The 22,555-nt window shown below is 50.6% G+C and overlaps 2 protein-coding genes across 4 annotated transcripts in view; one reads left to right on the plus strand and one right to left on the minus strand.

Moving 5' to 3' along the window:
* Nucleotides 1-4,137: 4,137 nt before the first annotated feature.
* Nucleotides 4,138-14,762, plus strand: Ovol1 (ovo like transcriptional repressor 1). Its single transcript, XM_027408597.2, has 4 exons — nucleotides 4,138-4,558; nucleotides 10,900-11,117; nucleotides 12,901-13,090; nucleotides 13,313-14,762. The coding sequence occupies exons 1-4, from the start codon at nucleotides 4,459-4,461 to the stop codon at nucleotides 13,606-13,608; spliced, it is 804 nt and encodes a 267-aa protein (XP_027264398.1). The 5' UTR covers nucleotides 4,138-4,458; the 3' UTR covers nucleotides 13,609-14,762.
* LOC103164384 (uncharacterized protein PF11_0207) overlaps nucleotides 6,012-22,555 on the minus strand; it is a 46,056-nt gene continuing 29,512 nt past the window's right edge. The window contains exons 5-6 of one of the 3 annotated variants that reach the window (XM_035442032.1): nucleotides 14,747-14,875; nucleotides 6,012-6,826 (exon numbers count right to left, since the gene is read on the minus strand). The gene's annotated coding sequence lies outside the window, so the exon portion shown is untranslated. Of the gene's footprint in view, nucleotides 6,827-14,746; nucleotides 14,947-22,555 lie in introns of all 3 variants that reach the window. The other 2 variants (XM_035442033.1, XM_027408595.2) reach the window with 2 other exon arrangements.

The raw sequence follows: 22,555 nt of genomic DNA on the forward strand, positions 1-22,555 counted from the left end.
CAGACCCACAGGCACTATCTGCAGTTGGATTCTTTTGTGTCTTTTCAGCATGTATCTACCATGATCCTTTGTGCTTTAGTCCTCCAGGTTCACAGCCCCTTCCTCATCTCCATCCCATCCTAGCTCCTCCTAAGGACTTCTAAAGACATGAAGGAATAGTTCTAAACACTCGCCCACTGTCCAATGCCCTTCCCAACTCCTCAGGCTCCTTGGGATGGAAATTGAGCATCATATTCAGAAAGTGTGCATTGGACATCATGGTCCTTGCTTGCTGTGGTTCCTCTTCCCTTCATTCTCTTGTCCTCTATACCAACAGGTGATGTCACTAAAAACAAATGACTCATGGCTTGGTTTTCACGGTGACTCAACCCACCTTCTCTTACTTGGTCCATTACAGTAGCTCCAACACAGCCCTGGTCTCCTTACTGCCACCTCCCTGCCTCTGCTTCACTCAGCACATCACAGGTCATGCCATGACCTCCCCCCCACCCAGCTTCCCTCCCATCCAGCATCCAGCATCCATCCACCACAGCTGCACACACTAGGCTGGTTTTCTATCATGGGCCTTGGTCCCAGCTTTTCCTGCTGCTTATGCTCTTTGCCATTTTGTCCAGCTGGCTCCCACCTCTCATTCAGACCCCAGCAACCCCACCTGCTCCATCACAGCCCCTAGTTAGCTCTTCCACATTGCAGTTTTCTATTGCATTGGAAAATTCCCCAGAGCTAGTACCTAGTGGGAACTCATGAAATATATGGGAGCTGAATTAAGAGATACAGATGAATGGTATTTAGCAAACGGTGACAGAGCAGAAGTGTCTCTTCACGGTGCTCATAACTTAGCGCAGACCCAGTTCACATAACTTGTCTTGCTCCAAGGTGCCCATGACCCAAAGCTCATAGGCAAGTAACCCGTGGGTCAAATAAACCACAAGAGTGTTTTGTTTGACCTATTCTATGGGTTATCATATGGCTCAATAGGAAAACACTTGCTAAGCAAGCATGAGGACCTGAGTTCAGATGCTCAGCTCCCATGTCCACCTGGAATCCTGTGCTGGGGGATGGAGACAGGAAAATCTCTGGAGCTCATTGCTCAGCCAGTGTAGCTGAAACTACAAGTTCTAGGTCCAGTGAGAGGCCCTATCTTTTTTTACTTTTTTGAGACAGTATCACTACATAGCCTGGGTCCCCTGGAACTCATTATATAGATAAGGATGGTCTTGAACTCACAGAGATAAATCTGCCTCTGCCTCCCAAGTGCTAGGCTTAAAGGCATGTGCCACCACACCTGACAAAGAGACACAGTCTTAAAATATAAGGTAGAGTAACTGTAGAGATGGCTCATCGGTTAAGAGCACCTGTTGCTGTTACAGAAGATCTGAGATCAATTCCCAGCATCTACATGGCCAGTCACCACCACCTGCAACTCCAATTCCAGTACATCTGATGCCCACATCTGGCTTCCTCAAGCACCAGGTATACATGTGATACACAGACACATATGCAGGCAAAACATACATAGAAATAAGTAGAAATGTACAGGCTAGTCACTCATTCCATAAATATTGATATTCCACTGGAGCTGCAGCAGCAGAGAGACAGCACAGACAGAGCCCTCTTTCCCAGACTCTGTACCAGGGGAGACAGTGGACTGGCTGGCTTCACCCATTTTAGCTCCCCTCCTGGCTTTCTGAACATCCAAACTGCTCTCTGATGAGAAATCCTGGCTTTGTGTTCAGGGTCACCTGTAGAAGACTTCACCATAGGCTCTCCTGCACACTCACTGGGACCAGACTGTCGGGATGGCACTATAAAAGAGCTCAAGAAATACTATGGAAGCTGGGCATACTTTAATCCCAGCAGTCCAGAGGCAGAGGCAGGCGGACCTCTGTGAGCTCAAGGCCAGCCTGGTCTACAGAGAGAGTGCCAGGACAGACATCAATACACAGAAAGAACCTGTCTTAAAAAAAAAAAAAAGAAAGAAAGAAAAAAGAAATGGGTTTCACTGAGGGGAAAAGAAAGCAAGACAGACAGACTGTAAAGTAAGTAAGCCAAACTAGGTATGGTGGCACACACTTTTATCCCAGCACTCGGGAGGCAGAGGCAGGCGGATATCTGAATTCAAGGGCAGCCTGGTCTATAGAGTGAGTTCCAGGACAGCCAAGGCTACACAGAGAAACCCTGTTTCAAAAAAGTCAAAAAGTCAAGAGAGAGAAAGAGAAAGAGGGAGAGAGAGAGAGAGAGAGAGAGAGAGAGAGAGAAAGAGAGAGAGAGAGAAGTGAGCCAAGTTCAGCCACCTCCTAGACAATCCACGTTGCTGCCCCAGGATTTATTGCTAAAGATAAGCATACAGTAGGTGCTCACTTAATGTTAGTTGAAGGGCAAGGTCCAAGATCAGTATGAAAGGTGGATAAGGGAAGAGTGAACTATGATAGGCATCTCTCTAGGGACAGTGGGGGGGGGGGGGGGCTTTATTGGCTCCAAAGAAGGGTCTAGCGCTTTCCCAGTAACACTATGAGGTAGGTGATAGGATTCTCTAGGATCAGGGAGTTCAGGCCCTTGGTCAGTGAGGAGGAGGCAGGTGTGTCTCCCCTCATCCACCCCGGGGGATGTATTCCCACTCTGAATGACTGAGTCCATCCTAACCATTTCCCTTTCCTTTTTTGCTTATATTGTGCAGATGTATGCACGGCACCGATTCCAAGGTGTGCCTGTGGAGGTCAGAGAACAACTTGTGGGATCAGTTGTCTCTTTCCACCAACCGTATGGGTCCTGGGAGTTGGACTCAGGTATTCCGACTTGGTGGCAATACCTTCTGAGCCATGTCCATAGCTTTCATTTCTTTGGACTCTTTCGTTGTTGTTTTGTTTTTGAGACAGGATTTGACCATGAAACCTAGGCTGGCCTCTAACGCTCAGCTTTTCTTCCCCAGCTTCCCTCGTGCTGGATTACGACCTGTGACTCCTGACTTTTGAACTGTGTGAATTCATTTATCAGACTAATTTCCCTCACAATCTGTTCCAGCAAACATTTAACGCTGTATGAGAAAGGTGTACTGAGGTCTGGAGTCTAAAATGTTAGCAGCCTTTAACTGCAGGTCCCATCCCTGCCTTTAATAGGTCAACCAGTAAAAGAAACTCAGCCACGGCCAAAGTGTCACAGTGAAATGGCTCATGAAGGCCACGGAACACTCCCGGGCAGTTCCATGGGGGTGGGGCATCACTCCAACTGGGCCTGCTGAAGAATACAGCAAGGTGGATGGGAAGTAGTTGCTTGCTGAGTTCACACCCAGGAAGGGAGGGCACTGGCTGCCAACAAGCAAAAGAGGACTGGGTCAGACCTCAGCTGGGGTCCTCATCTTCTGGTCTCTTGCAGATTTTCGGAATCCGAAATCCGGCTATTTATGACCAGGAGAGTTTGGGCGACTGTGCTCGCCTATATGCCAAGACGCTGACCTCAATTAAGTTTAAACGCCCGCGCAACTGGAAGGCAGGCTACAGCTTTGGGTCCGCAGGCGCGTCCGAGCCTCCGGGTCCACGGTCTCCTGCCGCCTTGCGTGCCTTCCCGCAGGAAGCCAGTGTCCAACAAATACCTCTGTGCTGAACCAAGAATTGCTGAGCCTGGCCTTGGGGATCCAGGGCCGCTGGGTGCGAGCCTGGGCCGCCTGCCTGTTCCCGTCCGGTGGCTTTGTACCTCTCGGGGCGCCCCGGGCGCGTCAGGCTCGGCCCTGTCCTGTTGGGCGAGTTTTGTCATCGCCCACGGAGCGTGCGAGCGCCGGTGCAAATAACGTTGCCCTCCCTTCCCTTCCCTTCCCTTCCCTTTTCCCTCCGAAACTCTAGCTTGCAAATCTGAGCACACCAGGCAGGGGAGGTCCGGGGCGGGCCGGGTGCTGTTGGGTGTGGGGACCGTAGCCCGCCCCCCCTCCTACCCCCGTCGGGCCGCCCCGCCCGTGCCGCGAGGCCACCTCACCCGCAGCGGAATGGAAACCGGTTCGACAGGTAACAAATAGGTGGGTTGTCACCGTTATTTCCCAACGCATGCGCCATCGCTCTCCCGGCCACTCCAAGCTAATTAGATCAGATCAACACCCCCACCCCACCCCCGCCCGAGCCACCAACACACACTGCCGCGAGCCAATAAAGCGTGAACCCGTCCGTCCAGCTCGCACTTGAAGACTTCGCGAGCGGCCGCAGGGACGCCAGTCGAGCCAAGGGACGCTCACTTGGCGCTTCTCGATCCGGGTGCACCTGGCTTCACCCGCTCTGCGGGCACCAGCGACTTTCGGCGGAGTTGGAAGCGCCACGCGCGGTCCCTGGTACTCTCTTTCCTCAGAACGTGGGCACGCCTTGGCGACTCCTTTCTTGAGCTGTCCCCATTCCCGCGCCTCGGCCCGAAAAGGTGGGACGGCCACCGGGACTCGACTTACCGGAGCGAACCGCGCCGGGCCAGGAGGGAGCGAAGATGCCCCGCGCGTTCTTGGTGAAGAAGCCATGCGTCTCCACGTGCAAGAGGAACTGGAGCGAACTCCCGGACGAGGAGCGCGGCGAGATCTACGTGCCAGGTGAGGAGGCACCGCGGGCTCCCGGCGTCGGGAGGGCGGGGCGGGGCGCACCAGAGAGCTGTCGGCGCCGGCCAGTGGCGCGCGGGGGCGCAGATTGCCGCCGCCGCAGGCCGACCCCCGGCGCGGGAGGAGCGCGAGTGGGGGGAAGGGGCCCCGAGCCGAGGCTCTCGGCCGCTCTCAGGCTCCGGATCGCAGGCCCGCGCCGAGCCGCGCCGCAGGGGACGCAGCGGGGTGTGTCACCGCTCAGGACCCCCCGTCCCCCCCCCCCGTCCCCCTCGAGCTCTCGCGTCGTAAATCCAGAAAACCAGGACTTTCATGAGGCAGGAGAGGTGCACTGGAGCGATGCCACTTTGGAGGGGAGGGCGGGGGACTGAAAAGGAGCTGGAGTTTCCGCTGCGACTTGGGCTACATTGTAAAGGAAAACTTGGAGCTTTAGTCGCCCCCACAACACTGCTCCCAGAGACGGGGTTCAGGGTCACCGAGTTTCTTTGGCTCCCAGCCTGATGGTCCAGGAGCTGCTGAGAAATACACCTGATGCACCTTGCTTGCCCTTTAGACAAGGTGGTGTTGGGTACCACCTTTGTTCACCCTTGCAGAGGACACTAAGCAACAAGTGGTTCTGGAGCCCACCCCACACCTAAGGTGCATACTCCAGGAAGCTGGTGTACCTAGTTTATTTAGGGAAGACGCCTTAACAGCCTGCGCGTCAACTGAATTAGTAACCGGAGTTGTCTCTTCCTCCAGCAGCATCTTCCTCCGGAGCCCTAGGACACGTCTGCTCCCGATACAAAAACCCTAGGTCGGGAGGCAAGAGAGCCCTTCACAACTCCCCTCTCCCCCGCCTTGGGGGTAGGGCTGGAGCGTACTGCCCTGCGCCTCGCCTCGGAGGGGGGGTAATTAACCAACCGACTTTGACCCTTGATCTGCAGGCTCTCTGGCACCACCCAGGCTTTTAAGAAAGTGGGGAAATGAGGGTGGTGAGAGAGGGACCCTGTGTGGGTTCTTGCCTCAGTTTCCCTCTTGAATAAGCTGTTTGTGTCTTGGGTGTAAGTGAATAGTTTGTGCCAGACCTGCCAGGATCCAGTAGCGGTAGGATGTCTTACAATTTACCCTTATCTCAAAAGGCTGTGAGACTGTTCTGAAGGCTTCTTAAACAAGGGAATGGGCCAGAAGCTCCTAGAATCCCCAGAGTGGGGAAATTGGAGGCAAAAAGGGAAGGGTGCCTCCTCACCTGAGGTGTGGGCTTGAGATTTTGTGATTTCTGCCTGGCTAAGAGTTCTGGCCAATTGTCCAGTGCTCCACCTCCGGAAGGGCTCATGAGGGACACAGCCCCTTCCTTGCTCCAGCCTCCTCCCCAACCTGTGTTTGACTTGCTGCTTAGCTGCTCCTTGGGATCTGATAAACTGAACTTGGACTGTGCTAAAGGTGAGCTGTGTCTGAGCCAGGCTCAGAGTGGTGTTATTTTTAGTTTTATTTCACATCCCAATCAGTAACAGATCATATGTTGACTTTCACAAAGGACAAAGATACTCTGCTTCACAAGGTTCTAGAGGTTTTTCCCAGCATAGATCTGAGGAACACAAAGATCTGGCACTATAGCTTGTCCCATCGAGTACATAGACCTCTGGGTGGTCGCTGCCACCTACTACAGCTGTCCTGATGAGGAGACATGCAGGTAGTTGCTCCCTCTCTCAGGGTTGCCTGGGGTGAGAAATAAGCACTTGGAAGAATTTCTCCTCATTGGTTGAGTGAAGAGAAAGACCTGGGGTTAGGAGTTACAGGACTCAATTTTCCTTCTATAAGTTAGGTGGCCACTGGAGCCGCAGTTTTTCCCACAGCTTTGGAAATTAAAAAGAGGAATTGGCCTCAGTCTATGCTTGGATGCCTCAGATCACTGGAGTGCAGGGGGTGTGTTTTGTCTCCTTGCTGAGCCATTCCATCACCAGCCAGCCATGACCCCAGGAGCCAGCTAGGCACGTTTCTGTCACCCTACCTCACAGGCTCTTGGGGCACATTTTTTTGACCAGCTAAGCAATGACCCCATTCCCATCAGGAGGGCTGAGGACCATGGGACTGTGCAAGTTCTGACCTTCCTTCCAGGGACTTCTGGGAGACCACCTGGAGGGGAGGTTTACCATGCACTGGCAATGTTGTGTTGCTGGGCTTGACCTGGGAATTGCCCATCACCATGGCTTCAGCCTTCCTCCCTATACAAGCTTCCAGAGTCTTCCTTCAGCTTTGCAGAGGACACAGCTGAGAGTGGGTAGCCTGCAATGGAAGACAGGCAAGTGAGGAAATGATGCTATTCCCTACTGAAGACAGCACAGCTTAGGGTTCACTTGGCTCCTCTCCACTGTCCACCATCTTTCCTGTCTCTGTTTGGTTGTGTTCACTCTGTGGTGACAGGGAAGGATTTTGTTGTTGTTGTTTTCAGAATGAAATAGGTACCTGTAATTGGGGGTAAATTCCACTCCTGCACTATGGAAGGGCTCAAGGAACCACAGTGGAACAGTTTCTCTGAAGCTGATCCATGTTGAGTGAAGCCAAGTCAGGAAGGGACCTGGGGACAGACCGAGCCTGAAAACTGGAACTCCAGGAGAATACCAAGAGCCTCTCCCAGGCTCTGAGACCCCCCACTTCCAACCCTCCCCTGGCAAAAGTCTGGCTTGCTGGTTTGTTCTGGCAGCACATGTCCAAACTCAGAAGCTAGGTACAGTGCACACCTGTAATCTCAGCCCTTAGACCCTGAAAGAGGGAAGATCTGGAGCAAGGTCAGCCTCAGACCCATAACAAATTTGAGGCCACTTGAGACCTTGTCTCAAAGAAGCAAACAAACAAGGAGACAAGGTCAGCCAGGCTGAAGTGCAGGAGCCCTGGTATTCCTTCAGCTCTAGATAGTGTAGGAACCTGACCAACTTTTGTTGTTGTTTGACACAGGGTCTCACTGTCTAACCCTGACTGTCCTGGAACTCACTATGTAGACCGTGCTGGCCTCAAACTCGTAGAGATCTATTTACTACCACGCTGGGCATCTTTTGTTGTTGTTTCTTTGAGACAGGGTTTCTCTGTGTAGCCCTGGCTGTCCTGTTACTATTTTGCAGACCAGACTGGCCTCAAACTCAGAGATCCACCTGCCTCTGACTGTTCTTGCCTAGCTGGGTAGGACCCCCAGCTCATGTAGCGCATGTGGGAAGGCTGAGCTTCTTTCACGATCATTTTAGCAACTGCTGAGAGTACTGGCAAGTGAAGGGGTCAGCTAGCCAGGACATGGATATAAGGGCAGCTGGTAATGCAACTCTCAACCTGTCTTATGAGACACTGTCACTCAAGCTTGGATGTCCTAAGACAGAAGCTGCTAAACTATCCCAGAAAAGATGGTGAGGATAGTGCTTCAGGCTTGGGGAGCACATCTTAGCCATTGTTGGTGTTTGTGTTATTGTTCATTTTCAGAACACAATATATGAGAGGCAGGTGGACCCTGACCCATGCTGGGTGAGAGGGTGAGGATGCTATAGCAAGTACAGTTCTCTTCTGTTCAAAGCCAGGCCCCTGGGCACGAGGGCCAAGAGTTGAGTTTAACTTCAGCACAGACACTGAATGAAAGGAGAGCAGTTAGGAAAGGAGAGCTCCTGCCTTGGGGCTGCTGACATCAAACAGAAGGGCAACAGAAGGCTAAGAACCAAGCCTGTTGTGCTCGGGCATGGCAGCATCTGCTAGCAGGCTGCCGCTGCTCCTTTCAGGTGCCAGCTAGCTGACCCGAAGGACTAAGGGAGCTGAACATAGGGACCCAGCCCTTCCTGATAAGTGTACAAGGCAGCTAAAGCCAGCCTGGGGAGTGCAGACCACACTCAGAACAGGGTTGGTCCACATGTGCACACGACACCTGTATTTTAGGCATGCTCATGTCAACTTGTTCTGTCCAGAAAGCTCCCCAGCTTATGGACAGCCCTATCTGGACGCTTTTTTGGGCTAGGACCTGGCAATCTGCCTGGTATTTGGGACAGTGACTGAAAGAAAGGAGGCCTGTGGAGGGCAGGTCAGGAGATAGCCCATGGATGGGCAACCTTTTCAATTCTGGTCTGCTGCTCCAGGCCAGCTCTCTAACATCACCCAGGCAAAGGCGACGGGAGAGAACTTACCAGCCCCGAAGGGAGGAGGAAGAGGGCTAGCTGGGTTGGCCTTGCCACACTCAGTGGCTGTGGGCGGGGGTGATGAGTAGTAGCCACAGTGGCCACTGCCTTGCAGGAAACATCTAATTAGGGGACAGAGAGGAGCACCAGCAAGGTCCAACCAGTTTTGTCTCCTGCCATTCAGTGGCACTCAGGATAGGCGGATAGCACGCCAGTGAATACTCCCTATGCGTGCAGCCCTGGTAGACACACATTTGTGGGGGTGGCAGGGAGACAGGTTTGGTGGGGTGGGTAAATTGAGGCAAACATCCCCACCCTGACAGTCTAATTGGCTCTTTGCTCAGGACAGAGACAGCACGGTGTGCCCATCTAGCCAGCTATGTCCTTAATGGCCTTTCCAGGTTAGTATAGAGGGACAAAGAAAGGCAAGGGCTCGTCCTCTACAATGGATTGCAGTCCTCAGACTCCTGGCTCAGCCAAGGAGTCAAGTATGGCAGCTTACCTCCCAGGCTGTCACTCTACCCTCTGCTGATCCTACACCCAGGGCTGGCTTTCAGACACCTGACTCACACCAACCCAAAGTGACAGACTGAGGATGGTAGAGGTGTCCATTTTACTTGGGTTGAGAAGTGGATATTGTCATCTAATTTTGGACTTTCAGCCAGGGTCTGTCTTAAAGTGGCACCAGAGCCACCATTATTCTGACCCCACTGTCCTGGTTGTAGTCCTGGTGTCACACAGACCCCACTATAGACAGACTGGTCTCTGTAAGCTAGACTCAAAGCTTGAGCCTGGCACCAGTCAGCATGGCTCAGAGAGAGGAGGTATGCCAGCTCAGGGGCCAGGCCAGGGCCAGGCGCTAGTGAATCAACTCCTGGAATGAGGTGGCTCATTAAGGTCCCCCCCACCCCCTGGACAGACGGACGCCGCCAGCGCTAGAAGAACGGGTTCTGGGCGGCAGGCAGGCGCATTCTTCCTCTGTCAGACCTTTGTTGTGTTTTGAGGGGGCGAGAACTGGGCCTCTCCCGAAACTTTTCTATTTACCTTCCCCTACAGCCCTGGCGGTCCCCCAGAAGAGGTGAAGGTAATACCCTGGGTCTGGGTCCTTGCCCTCCATTGGCATCTCTGGCTTGTAATACAGTATTCAGAGAGTCTAGCTTGAAGCCCCGAAGCCCCTATTCTGTCTGAACCCGTTGGATTCATTCATCATTTCTGTACCAGGCCCTCTCTTGATTTTTTTTCCTTCTGAAACTAGGAAAGTTACTAATTCATAGGTTCTTAGGTACAGAGCTTAGGTTGTACTGACTAATTGGAAAATTATACTTCTTGTCCCAGCTCTGTTGGCCTTGAGACTTACTGTCTGTATTTCTATGTCTGTACTACAAGGACTAGGGCTCACGGTTCTAGCCCAGCCTTGTAGGCCTGGCCCGTTTAGTTCACGGTGTTTGTTGAGGGGAGCGGCCTTGTCAAAGGGCTGCCAGGTATCGGTGATGCCACTGCACTGCCGGAGGGTGCCCAGCCTGACTGCCACAGTGAGCGGTCCCGCAGTGGGGGAGGGTTGTGTAAGCGCTGGGCAGGGCGCCCAGAGACTGTTACGAGCATCCACCTGCTGCTCCCTGGCCTCCTCCCTCTCCACCCACCTGGCTTCTTTGCTGACAGAGCTGAGCCCAGCCTGAGCCCAGGAGTCCGGATGGGCTACAGTAACAGAATTTGGCCAGGTCAGGGGAGGAAAGGCTAGGACCATCCAAACCCCAAAGGTCTGCCCATTGGAGAGGCCCAGAAGGGTCCAGACTGCCAATGATCCTTCAAGGATTAGAATGAGTCTGAAGGAACTTTTCCTGGCCAGGGCTTCCAGTGGTGCCCTTTGTCCCCAGAGGAGTAAGGGCATGCTGGAATCCAGAGCAACAGGCCCAGGTGGGGCGGCAGACACTTCGAAGCATAATTGGCAGGGCAACTCAGTCCTCCCAGTTCCGCTAAGAGAAGTTACTCAGGGGGCAGTGGCTCTTGGCTGGCGTCACCTGTAATTACCTTAATGGGGCAGGAGGGAGGTACAGCATCTGATGGCCTAAGGGCCCGCCCTGCTCTGCCACATGCCTGCAACCGGAGGAAGGGAGGCTGCAGATTCCAGCCTTATCCTTGCTTATGAATCTTCCTGGAACTCTGATGGATTTTTTTCCACCCACCCTCACCTGGCTGTTCTTCTCCCTCCAGTCAGCCTGGGCTTCTATCCACCACCGCCCTACCGGGAACCAGAGCCATCTGTGGCCGAACCCCCATCTTGCCCTCTGGCTTTGGACATGAGCCTTCGGGACTCCAGCTATAGTGTGGCCCCAGGACCCTGTGTGGTGGCCCAGCTACCTTCTGAAGATGTGAACCATCTGACAGATCCTCAGAGCAGAGACCAGGGTTTCCTACGAACTAAGATGAAGGTAATAACTTTCATTCTGTCTTGAGGACCAGGGGCATGTGTGGAGACCATGTCTAACCTATGGGGTTAGACCAGTCTGAGTCCTGAACTGTGATTTTTACAGAGACTCACTTAGATGGAGCACACGGAGGAAAGAAGTAGATAGGAAATGAAATTGTCCAACCCTTTGGTGTCTGTATCAGCAAGTGATCTGGTCTCATTTCTAGCCACAAAAGACAGGAGAGCACACAAAGTCTAAAAGTGAAGAGGCTAGCTAGAGCCAGGCCCAGTTACATCTTGCAGAGGCCCGTAGGGGCATGGAGCAAGAGGTCTGGATCAATGAGGTAGTAGCTGTCCTTAAAGCATATGGCAGTGAGCAGGCTGTGCACAGGGCAGGAGCAGCCCCTACCCCACCCTCACTCATGCTCAGTAGCACCACCTGATGCTTGTTACAGAGGAGAGGAAGCCGCCAGCTGCCCTGGCTGGGTGGACACTCCTGAAAGCCCCAGGGCTTGGGAACACCTGCTGGCAAAGATCTAGCGGAAGGATGTTCCTCTAGGGGTCATCACTCATGCCAAAAGAATAGATATGGCTGGAGGGAGAGTTCTGTCCCTTCTCTTCCTGACTGCAAAGGCCAGAGGTGGCTGATGGGGGTGGGGCTGTGATTGGTCATAGCCACTAGGGCTCTCTTGATCTTTAAAGCACCTGTCATCCATCCTCCTTACCAGCCTTTCTCAGACCTCTATAGGTAGGGAGAGCAGAACACAGGGCAGGACAACATAGGAGACAGAGAACTGGGTCCTGTTTCAAAGGATCTTAATTGGCAAGAGACAGGGAATTCCCCAAGCACCAAAAGCAGGATAGAGGGAGGGGTGCCAAATGGAAGTATGGTATGACAGATGCCCACGATCTCAGGAGGAATGGCTAGTGGCAGGCCACTGACAGAATCCAGACAATCACTGCATGTGAACAGAGTTAAGAAAGAGACCTGGCCACTCAGCCACACCTTTGTGGCCACACCTAGAATGCTGCCACAGCTACTCTAAACAGTGTCCGGGGGTGGCATCAGGGTATGTCACATGACCCAGACAAAGAGCAGGAGGGTGATAAGAATGGAATAAGACCTGCACTGAGCAACGGATAAAAGACCATGATATTAGTTTTTCCACCATTGCATAAATTTGAAATTTTCCATAATTAAAAAAAAAAAAGAAAATCATGGAGCTGGAGAGATGGGTCATCAGTCTTCCAGTCCTCTTCCAGAGGACCTGGGTTCAATTCCCAGCACCCATATGGTCCCTCCCAGCTTTCTGTAACTCCAGTTTCAGGGGATAAGATATCTTCTGGCCTCCTTGGGCACTGGGCAAGCATGTGGTGCACAGACATGACATATGAACACGCAGGCAAGACACCCATAAACAAAACTTTTTATAAAAACAAAGAAAAATATTTCTAAGGCTGGAGGTCTAGCTCAGTGGGTAGAGTGCTTGCTTGCATACATAGAACCTGGGTTTAACCCTCAGCCCACGTTGACCAGCCATAATGACACACTGTTGTAGCTCCAGCACTTGGGATGGAAAGTTCAGGGTGGCAGCCTCAAAAGGGGCTTGGGGAGCCCAACAGAAAGCTGGGCCAATACCCAGAGGGTCTTTGCAGCTCCTGTTAGTAAATGCCACAGGCTGTGGCCTCTGGAGGGTAGGTCTGCTTTTCTTGAGAGTGGTGTGGGGATGGAAGGGGGCTGTCATATCTGCCAGCCTGTGTCCTGATTTCTAGATATCTGCCACAAATACCATCCTCACCCACAGGTGACCTTGGGGGACAGTCCAAATGGAGACCTTTTTACCTGTCACATCTGCCAGAAGGCCTTCACTTACCAGCGCATGCTGAACAGACACATGAAGTGTCACAATGACGTCAAGAGGCACCTCTGCACATACTGTGGGAAGGGCTTCAATGACACCTTTGACCTCAAGAGACATGTCAGAACCCACACTGGTAAGTGAAATCTGCCTCTGGAGGGGATGCCTCAGACCGGTCTGGGGCCTGGGAAGCACATACCAAAGCTTAGGGCAGAGTCCTGAACTCAGACAAGGACTGGATTCTGAGGCCACTTGTTGGTTACCTGGCACTCAGGTGCCCTGACCTTTCTGTGTGTGGATGCTTCAGACAGGCTCCACAGGCCATCATGGTCCTGATGCTGACCCCTGTTGTTCACAGGTGTGCGGCCCTACAAGTGCAGCCTGTGTGACAAGGCCTTCACCCAACGCTGCTCTCTGGAGTCCCACCTCAAAAAGATCCATGGCGTGCAGCAGAAGTATGCATACAAGGAGCGCCGGGCCAAGCTGTATGTGTGTGAAGAATGTGGCTGCACATCTGAGAGTCAGGAGGGTCATGTCTTGCACCTCAAGGAAAACCACCCCGACAGCCCACTGCTACGAAAGACCTCCAAGAAAGTGGCTGTGGCCCTGCAGAATACTGTCACTTCCCTACTGCAGGGCAGCCCCCACCTCTGAGCAGCCCAGGCCCCAGGAAGGACCAGGATCACTTCCCTGCTGCCCAGCCGGTTCACCTTCCTGCAGCCTCTTGCCAGAACATCAGTATCAGGACCAGAGTCCTAAGGCCTCACGGCAGGCACACCGCACACTCAGGCACTGACTTCGCTCACTTTTGGAAGTCTGTCTTACAAGCAGAGTCCATTCTGAGCTTGGAACGAAGGGTGCCTGTGTCAGAGCAGGGTGAGGCCAAGTGATTAAAAACAGCTGCTTATACAGACAGGCCCTGTTTCCTTGCAGCAGAACTTGGGAGATGTGTTGAGAGGGGAGCCTGAGTCAAGATGGGCAATGGATCCCCATGAACTGCAGAGTCAAGACACCAGCAAAGAGCATCCCTGCAAACTACTGTGGCGGTGGGGCTGGCAGCAGCCCACATACCTGCAGGGCTAATTCTCAGGGTTCCAAGGGCTCTGCCCTTTCATCAGAGGCCCACATGTGTACAGCCATGTGTGTGTGCGCGCATCACACTGCTTTATGTGTGGTTTATTCTCATGTGCATGTGCACTCATGGCCTTTCCATATCAACTCATTCTTAAGAAACTAACCACAAGGTGCCAAGGAGGTTTTATTTCCTTTTTTTTTAAGATGACAAATATATAGATATTAATATATTTTTGGTGCCCACAGTAAGACTGTTTTTAAAAGGGATGGAGCTGGCTTTTTCTCCAACCCCATTGGTTCTATTTATCCTGGACATTTCAAACCTCCTCTGTGCCTTGGTTCTGGGGGTGGTGATGCAGACCTACCCTGTTCTCTGAGATGTTCCATTAAAGACCACAGTTCCTCCTCCCCTGCCCTGCACAGTGCCTCACCTCTCTCTCTTTCCCTACCCCCTGGCATCACCTCCTTCCACATCCTTCTCCAGGCCCCAGTTTTCCTGGTAAGCCTGATGACAACTGACTGTCTGGGTGTGGCTAAGTCTGGCGGTGGGTCCTACTAATATACTCTTTGACCAGATGGGCTGGGAATTTTTTGATACCAAGTCCAAGTACTAAGACAAGGGGAGAAACAGGCCCCGAATCTTTTTTTTTTTTTTTTCCTGGCTAAGTCAAAAATTCTTGAGCAGCAGCAAAATTTGAGACAATAATAATCCACATACCAGAAACTTAAGAGAGGGAGTCTGTTCGATGGTTAATAAAAATCTCTGTTGTCTCTGGTTTCCAAATGCCTTGGACTGAGTAGCTCCTCCGAGGGAGTAGGTCTTTGTCCACTGTTGTGTTTGGGTATCCTGCTGAGACCAGAAAAGGGTTGTAGGTCAAAAAGGCTTGTGTCTCATGGGTCCAAGGAGCTATAGGCAACCTGTAGAGAATGAGAGACAGATCCACAGATAGGCCCAGACTGTGACAGGCTGAGAAGCCCCAAATGCCAAACAGTACACCCTCCCCTGCCTCCTCAGTTCAGTATGTGCACAAACCCAGGACCTGGCCCCAGCTGGGGCTCACTCAAGAGGACAGAAGCTTCTTAGACTATCTCTGGACTGAATATGGACTGATATGGAGACTTGCTTCATTTTACCTTAGTGTGTCTAGGCTGCTTATCCTCTTAACTTCTTGAATGTAAGACCCACCATGTCAGGAAGCACTGTTTGCATCTCTGTGTCCTTACACTTTGTATTGTTTGTCTTGTTTTATAAACTTCTACTCAACTAGTAAGTCAGAGAACTAATATTTTCTGTATTTCTGGGGGTTTGTGTTTTCCTCTTGGACCTCTTTTTCCTTCATGCAGAGAAAGTCATTAAAACAATTGCTGCTTCTTGCCAAGACTTTTTCCCTCTCAGTTTCCTGGGTTTCTGTCAAGACAAGACCCTGACCTGAGCTGGGCATGGTGACAGACCCTTTAATCTCAGCACTCAGGAGACAGACACAGGTGGATCTCTGAGTCTGAGGCTAAACTGATCTACAGATCAAGTTCTGACCCAGCCAGGGCTACACAGTGAGATCCTGCCCGGCCCTGCCCTACCCTGAGCTGGGAGTTGTAATACTTGTAATTTCAGGAGTTCAAACAGCATAGGTGTATCAGAAGCTGAAGGTCAGCCTCGGCTTCATAAAAAGGAACTTGGCTCCAACTGGACTGAGCTAGGTCTCAGGTGGTCAGTGTCTCTGACACCAGTACAACCTGTTCTGATCTAGGGGATGGCAGCAGGGGGTCTCTCCTGGGATCCTTCATCTGCCTAATACTCATGGCACCCTGAGGGTCTCCATGGGCTCAGGGCCTCTAGCTCTGGATAAACACTTGGGGCACTTATCTTAACCCCCTTCCCAGAAACTGGTCTGGGTTAGACCAAAAGGAAAAGAACCACAGACAGGACACAAAGTATCACTTCCAGTCAGATCCCAGGGATGACCACACATAGCACTTGTTCCCAGGCACAAGAAAGCACTTTCCACAGATGACCTTACCTGACCCTCCAGGTAGCCTCAGGTAGATTCTGTCATTGTCCCCAAGCCCAGTAAAGGAGAGTCTCACAACTAGGAGTAGGATCAGATTAACATCACCTAGTCTAGGCCACTCAGTGGTGGCCCATGCCTCTGATCCAGCACTGGGGAGGCAGAGACAGAGGCAGGAGGATCTCTGAGTGAGAGACCAGCCTGGCCTACAGAGCGAGTTCCAGGACAGGCTCCAAAGCTACACAGAAAAACCCTGTCTAGAAAAATCAAAAAGAAAAAAAATCACCTAGACTGAACTGGCCTGTGCCGAGAAGTCCTTGCACACTACTGACAAAGAACTACACAATGGCACACCTAAGGCCAAATTCAAAATTTTAATAAGGAGATGTGAGCTACCCCTGAAAACAAGCAAACAAACAAAAACAATGCCATCTTAGGAATGCGGTCTCAGCTGGATATAGTGGCACACACCTATAATCCCAACACTTGGAGGCTGAGGCAGAAGGATTTGGAAATGGAGGCCAGCCTGGTCAGCATTAGTGTGAGAGAGCAGTACCAGTCCTTTGCCATGAAAGGAGGCCATGACTTCCAGGTATAATGGCTGTACCTAAGCTGGCAGAGTTGGCTGACAACGCTCGTGGATAGGCAGAATGGGAAGAAAAGACTGGAAATGTGGATCAGTTGGAAGGCTCTGCCTGACTCAGAAAACAGTCAAACAAAACAAGATGGAGAAGCATGCTGCACTACTGTGAATGCCTCCTTTTCCTTCCAGCTGGTCACCAAGGTCAGTGGGTGGCAGGGAAAGAGCAGGGCCAACTGATCCAGCCCTCTCCCACTGTCTGTGTGACCTTAGGCAACCTCTCCGTTTCCTCATCTATAAAATGTGTGGACCCTAGGTTCAAAAGTTCCTTCTGTTCCGAAGAGTCTGAGGCCTTGCTTCTGGAAGACGCACCCTGACAGATTACAATGGAAATGAAGTTGCCTGCAGCTGGCTAAAAAGCCCTTGAGGAGAGGCAGGCTGGGGGGAAAATCATCTCACTAGGAGGAAAGAAAGCTTCTTTAAAATATATTATTATTGTATTTATTATTATTATTATTATTATTATTATTATTATTATTTGTTTTGAGACAGAGTCTGTATTCTTGGCTGGCCTGGACCTCTATGTAGGTCAGACTAGCTTCAGACTCACAGAGATCTGCCTGTCTCTGCCTCCCAAGTCCTGGCACTAAAGGCCTGTATCACCAGGCCCAGCTTTTCACTGTATTTCATCTACTTATTCTGTATACATGTATGTCTATGCACAGGGGGTGCACAGAAGCACAAAGACAACTTTTAGGAGCCAGCTCTTCCTCTCTAAGGTCACTGGGATCAAACTCAGGTATTCAGACTTGGTGACAAAACCTTTATCCACTGAACAATCTTGCCAATCCAAGGAGGAAAATTTTCTTCAGCTGTTTCTACCACAGAGCCTGGGCCAGTAAGATACAGGGCTAGATGGGTGCCAACACCATTAAAGAACTCAGAGTCTTCCAGCCCTGGCATGGCCTGACCATGAGAGAGGAGTGATGCCCTTATAGGGTTGCTGGCTGAGCTGTTGTCAGGAATGACTACAAGGCCCCACTCCAGGGATTAAAGGTCCTTCACCCACAGTTCTTTTTGTTTGTTTGTTTGTTTGTTTGTTTTTGTTTTTCCAGACAGGGTTTCTCTGTGTAGCTTTGGAGCCTATCAGGGCACTCACTCTGAAGACCAGGCTGGCCTTGAACTCACAGAGATCCGCCTGGCTCTGCCTCCAGAGTACTGGGATTAAAGGTGTGTGCCACCAACGCCCGGATACCCACAGTTCCATGAGACTGGGTAAAAGTACTGTGGTCAGCCCTAAAAGGGCAGAGCTGGAAGAAAATGCTGGCAAATGGACAACATGAAAAGAAAACACCGGAGAGTGTGGGTTCAGTTGCAAGGCTGTGCCTGGCTGTGTTTGGGGTGGTGAGGGCTGGCTTGCTGTAGGAAGGGGCTTCTGGGATCTATCTTCTGGGTCTACTCTCCCAGGTAATGGCAGTCACCTGACCTAAGCTGTCCCATTCTCCTGTCCAAAACCAACATGCTTCCTTCCCACCCTCTGGCTCCTCCCTAAGTTACCGGATCCTGTTTGGACACCTGCTCTCCTGCATGTTGGTCCTGATGATACATCAGTGTATTCCACCCCCGCTTGTGTGCCCTGCAACCACCCACAGCTCCCCCTGCGGACACCAGGCTGGAGGCATAAGGGGGCCACAGCATAACATCAGTGCCAGAGGATTAATGGAGAATGGATCTCCAGGCTGGAGAAGGCAGGCATGTTACAGACTGGATCTCCTGAGCCTGTGAGGTGGTTCAGTGTGTAGAGAGGCACTTGCCGCCAAACCTGACCACATGAGTTCAATCCCTGAGACAAAAACAGTGGAAGGAGGGAACTGTCTCTTGCAAGGTGTCCTCTGACCTCCATGTAAACACAAATAAATGAATAAATTTTAAAAACAACAAATTGGATCTTCTAAACTTTCTTTGGGGTCATAGTGTTTGTTAGCCAGTTGTCTCTGCTTTTTTTTTTTTTTTTTTTTTTTTTTTTTTTTTTTTTTTTTTTTTTTGGTTTTTCGAGACAGGGTTTCTCTGTGGCTTTGGAGTTCATCCTGGAACTAGTTCTTATAGACCAGGCTGGTCTCAAACTCACAGAGATCCGCCTGCCTCTGCCTTCCGAGCACTGGGATTAAAGCCGTGCGCCACCACTGCCTGGCATCTCGGCTAATTTATAAAGCTGTATGGATGTGTCTTTGCTGTTCTTCCCTCTCCTCCCTCTTTATCTCAAGATATATCATTTCCCATTAATTTTTTTTTTTTTTTTACTGTAGTGATCCTGGTGCCTGAAACCATGGAATATAAAGCCCTGGACAGGGGACTTCTATAAAGTGGTTGCATGTATTCCTACACAATCAAATTTTTAAAACGCCTTGAGACCCTATCTCAAAACATCAACAGGAATCTTCAAAGGTAAAAGTTGTGAGTGGCAGCAGCTAGATCCCTGTGCCATCTGTTCCAACCCAAACATCAGTTTCATTCCCAACTGCTGACAGAGGCCACAGCCGCTTCCCATCTCTACCCCAAGCCCCAGTAGTAGCTCTCAGCAGACAGCGGGTGAGTGCCACTGAGTATCCAGGCTACTATGTCAAGATGCTGATGTCCCCATTGCAGAATAAACCATGCTGAGACCCCCATCATTCACGTGAAGACCAAAACGAGAAAAATTCCTGCAGCGCCAAAAGCTGTGTGTCACTTGCTATGAACTCAAAAGTTCTTGGAGCAAGACTGCTTCAGGCACACACACAAACAATCCTGTGACCACAGGTAATCACTGCTTCTGTTTATTGAGCTCCTACTATGCGCTGGGCTGTGGCCTATTGGTGTTTGTCTCTGACATCATCTCTAATCCCTACAACAGCCTGCAGAGGTAGCTATTATTGTGTCTATTTTTGGCCAAAGAACCGAGGCTGAAGGAGATGAACCACTTTGCTTTAGGTCACACTCGTGAGTGATGAGCCACAATCTAAGTTGGGTCTGCCACACTCCAAAGTTTGGCTATTGTCTCTGGAACTTCTCTGTTTCTGAAATAAGAGGTCCCTCTGTTTCTTTGTTCTGTGGCTAACAGGCACTATGTCAGGTGTGGTATGGAAGCTTTGGGGGCCCAAAGATGAATAGGAGCACCCCTCCAGAAGCCCACAGCTCTTGGGAGAAACAAGCCTCCCAGCCCATGAGCCACGGAAGGAAGGGTGGGCATACCTTCCGGGAGAAGAAAGACAGCAGGTGCGCTGAGGCCCAGGGCATGGCATCCAGTCCTCCATGGACTTGGCCTCAAGAGTATATCTCTCAAGCTCTGTGGTGTCACTCCATGTGGACACTGAAGAGAAGAATAAGGAAAGGGAAGGAAGGTCCCGTAACCATACCCCTCATCTGTCACTCATGTTACACCTACTCTCTCACTGAGCCCTCATACCCTCAAAAGTTGTTGCTGTCACTTTATAGACACAAAGAGACGGGCCTACCAAGATTAAGAAAGCAGCCCAAGTCACCAAGTGGAATGCATGTGTTCTCTCTAGAGCACTGGTTTTCCTGGAGGTGTGCACATGTGACAAACGACAGTGTGGGAAAAGCCAAAGACCTGGAAGGGACACCAAGGGAGCCAGGTGCACCTGTGTCTGCTGAGGTGGCTGCTGCAGCTCGGCTACTTGGTCTGCACCTCTAGTCAGGACAAGAGAGGACAGTAGAAGGAAGCTGCTTGGGAGATGAAGAGTAGGTCAGAATGTTCCAAAGTCATATCAGAACCCTGGTAAACTCCCAGCATCCACCCCCAACATACCCTGACCTCCTCCCTACAGTCCCACTTTTCCACATTCATGTAAGAAACTCGGCCTGTCCTCACTTCCTCAGCTCAGCCAGTCCAGCCTGCTAGAGCCTGGCCCTCTCCCTGCCTCCTCCGCCCGCCCATAGGGGAACTCTAGGTAACAGGCCCAGGCACCTCCCCCTCCCCACGCGCAGCACAGCACAGCAGCGGATGAGTGGATGAGTCTCTGGAAAAGACCAGGAGAACTGGAAAGACTTGAGTTCCTTCTGCCAGCGGCACAAACAATCTGCAGCGGTAATAACAGAGCAAAGGACCGGGGCCTACCTGGGGCTCAGGGAGGAAGATGGCAGGCTGGCCACCACCAGCCTATGCCAGTACAGCCCTGCCACTTAGGTCTCTGTTCATTTCCATAAAAATATAATACCCCTACTCTTCCACCCTCCCTTGGGAGGCTCTTAGAGGTTCCTGTTAGAATCACCATATATATAACTGGTGGATAGGCCTAAAATACAACAGTTAGATGTATCTATGTATCTCTAGCATACACCTTTTTTTTTTTTTTTTTTGGAGTTTTTTGTTGTTGTTTTGTTTTGTTTTTTGACAGGGTCTCACTATGTAGTCCTGCCTGTCCTGGAACTTGATTATATATAATAGGCTGGCCTTGAACTCACAGAGATCACCTGCCTCTGCTTCCCGAGTGCTGGGACTAAAGGCGTGTATCACCATCGCCAGGCTTAACTTTTGTAGTCTTAATATGACAAGTTCTTGGACAAACCAAGATGGCCACTGAAAAAAATCCTTTAGTAGGTGTGAGGGTGGGAAGAGATTTTACACAGCCAGAAGAAAAATAAAATACAAAACACACATACACACACACCCTAAATTGGGTAGTGGTGGTGGTGAATGCCTTTAATCCCAGCACTTGGGAGGCACAGGCAGGTGGACCTCTCTGAGTTCGATGCCCATCTGGTCCTCAGAGAGAGTTCCAGGACTGCCATGGCTATATAGGGAAACCCTGTCTGGAAAACAACAATGAGTAAGCAAGCAAGCAAGCAAAACAAAAAACCTAGCAAATAAAGTCACACAAAGTAGTTCACAATTGTAATCCCAGCCTTACGAGTGGAGGCAGGAGGATCAGAAATTCAAGGTCATCACATAGTGGCCAACCAGAACTCTATAGTACTCTTTAAAAAATCAATAATAAAAATAAAGAAAACCAAAGCTAAGTGTGGTGGGACAGGACTTTAATCCCAGAGCTCAGGAGGTAGAAGGAGATGAATCTGTGAGTTTGAGGCTAGCCTGGTCTGCATGGCAAGTTCCAACCAAGCCAGGGCTACAAAGTAAGACCCTACTTTGGGGAAAAGAAAGAAAGAAGGAAAGAAAGAAAGAAAGAAAGGAAGAAAGAAAGAAAGAAAGAAAGAAAGAAAGCTAGTTAGCAAATTAGTGTGAATAAGCTATTCATGAGTTAGCTTCAAATAATTAAAGTCATATTAAAAATTTCACCTTCATAATCAAAGAAATAAAATTAGGGATTTTTATTTTTGAGACAGAGTTTCAGACTATGTAGTCATGGCTGGCCTGGAACTTAGTTTGTAGACCAGGATATCCCTGAACTCACAGAGCTACACCTGCCTCTGTCTCCCAAGTGCTGGGGAAAGGTATGTGCTACATGCCTGGTTTATACATTTTATTATAACAAAAAGTACATCATATAACTGTTAATAAAATGAACATGATGGTGTATGCTTGTAATCCCAGGATGAGGTAGGAAGAACTAATTGCCACAAGTTTGAAGCCAGCCTGAGCTACGTAGTAACTTCCAGGCCAACCTGAGCTACCTACTGAAACATTATCTTAAGAAAAACAAAAAGGAGAACCAAACAAAAACCTGTCGGTATGCCAGCCAGCACTTGAGAGGTGAAGGTGAGAGCATCGGTACATCCTCAGGAAGAGAGAGGGAGGTTAAGATTAACCCAGACTGAAACACAACAACAAAATAATGATGGGATTGTTTTGGGTTCATGATTGTAATCCCAGGCTAAGACTTGAGGAATGATGAGGAGTTTGAACTATATTTTGAGTTCTAGATTAGCCTGGGATACCTTGAGACCCTGTTTCAAAAACAAACAAACAACCGGGCACATGTGA

This window comes from Cricetulus griseus, chromosome 3, assembly GCF_003668045.3.
Source record: "Cricetulus griseus strain 17A/GY chromosome 3, alternate assembly CriGri-PICRH-1.0, whole genome shotgun sequence".
Taxonomy (NCBI): Eukaryota; Metazoa; Chordata; class Mammalia; order Rodentia; family Cricetidae; genus Cricetulus; species Cricetulus griseus.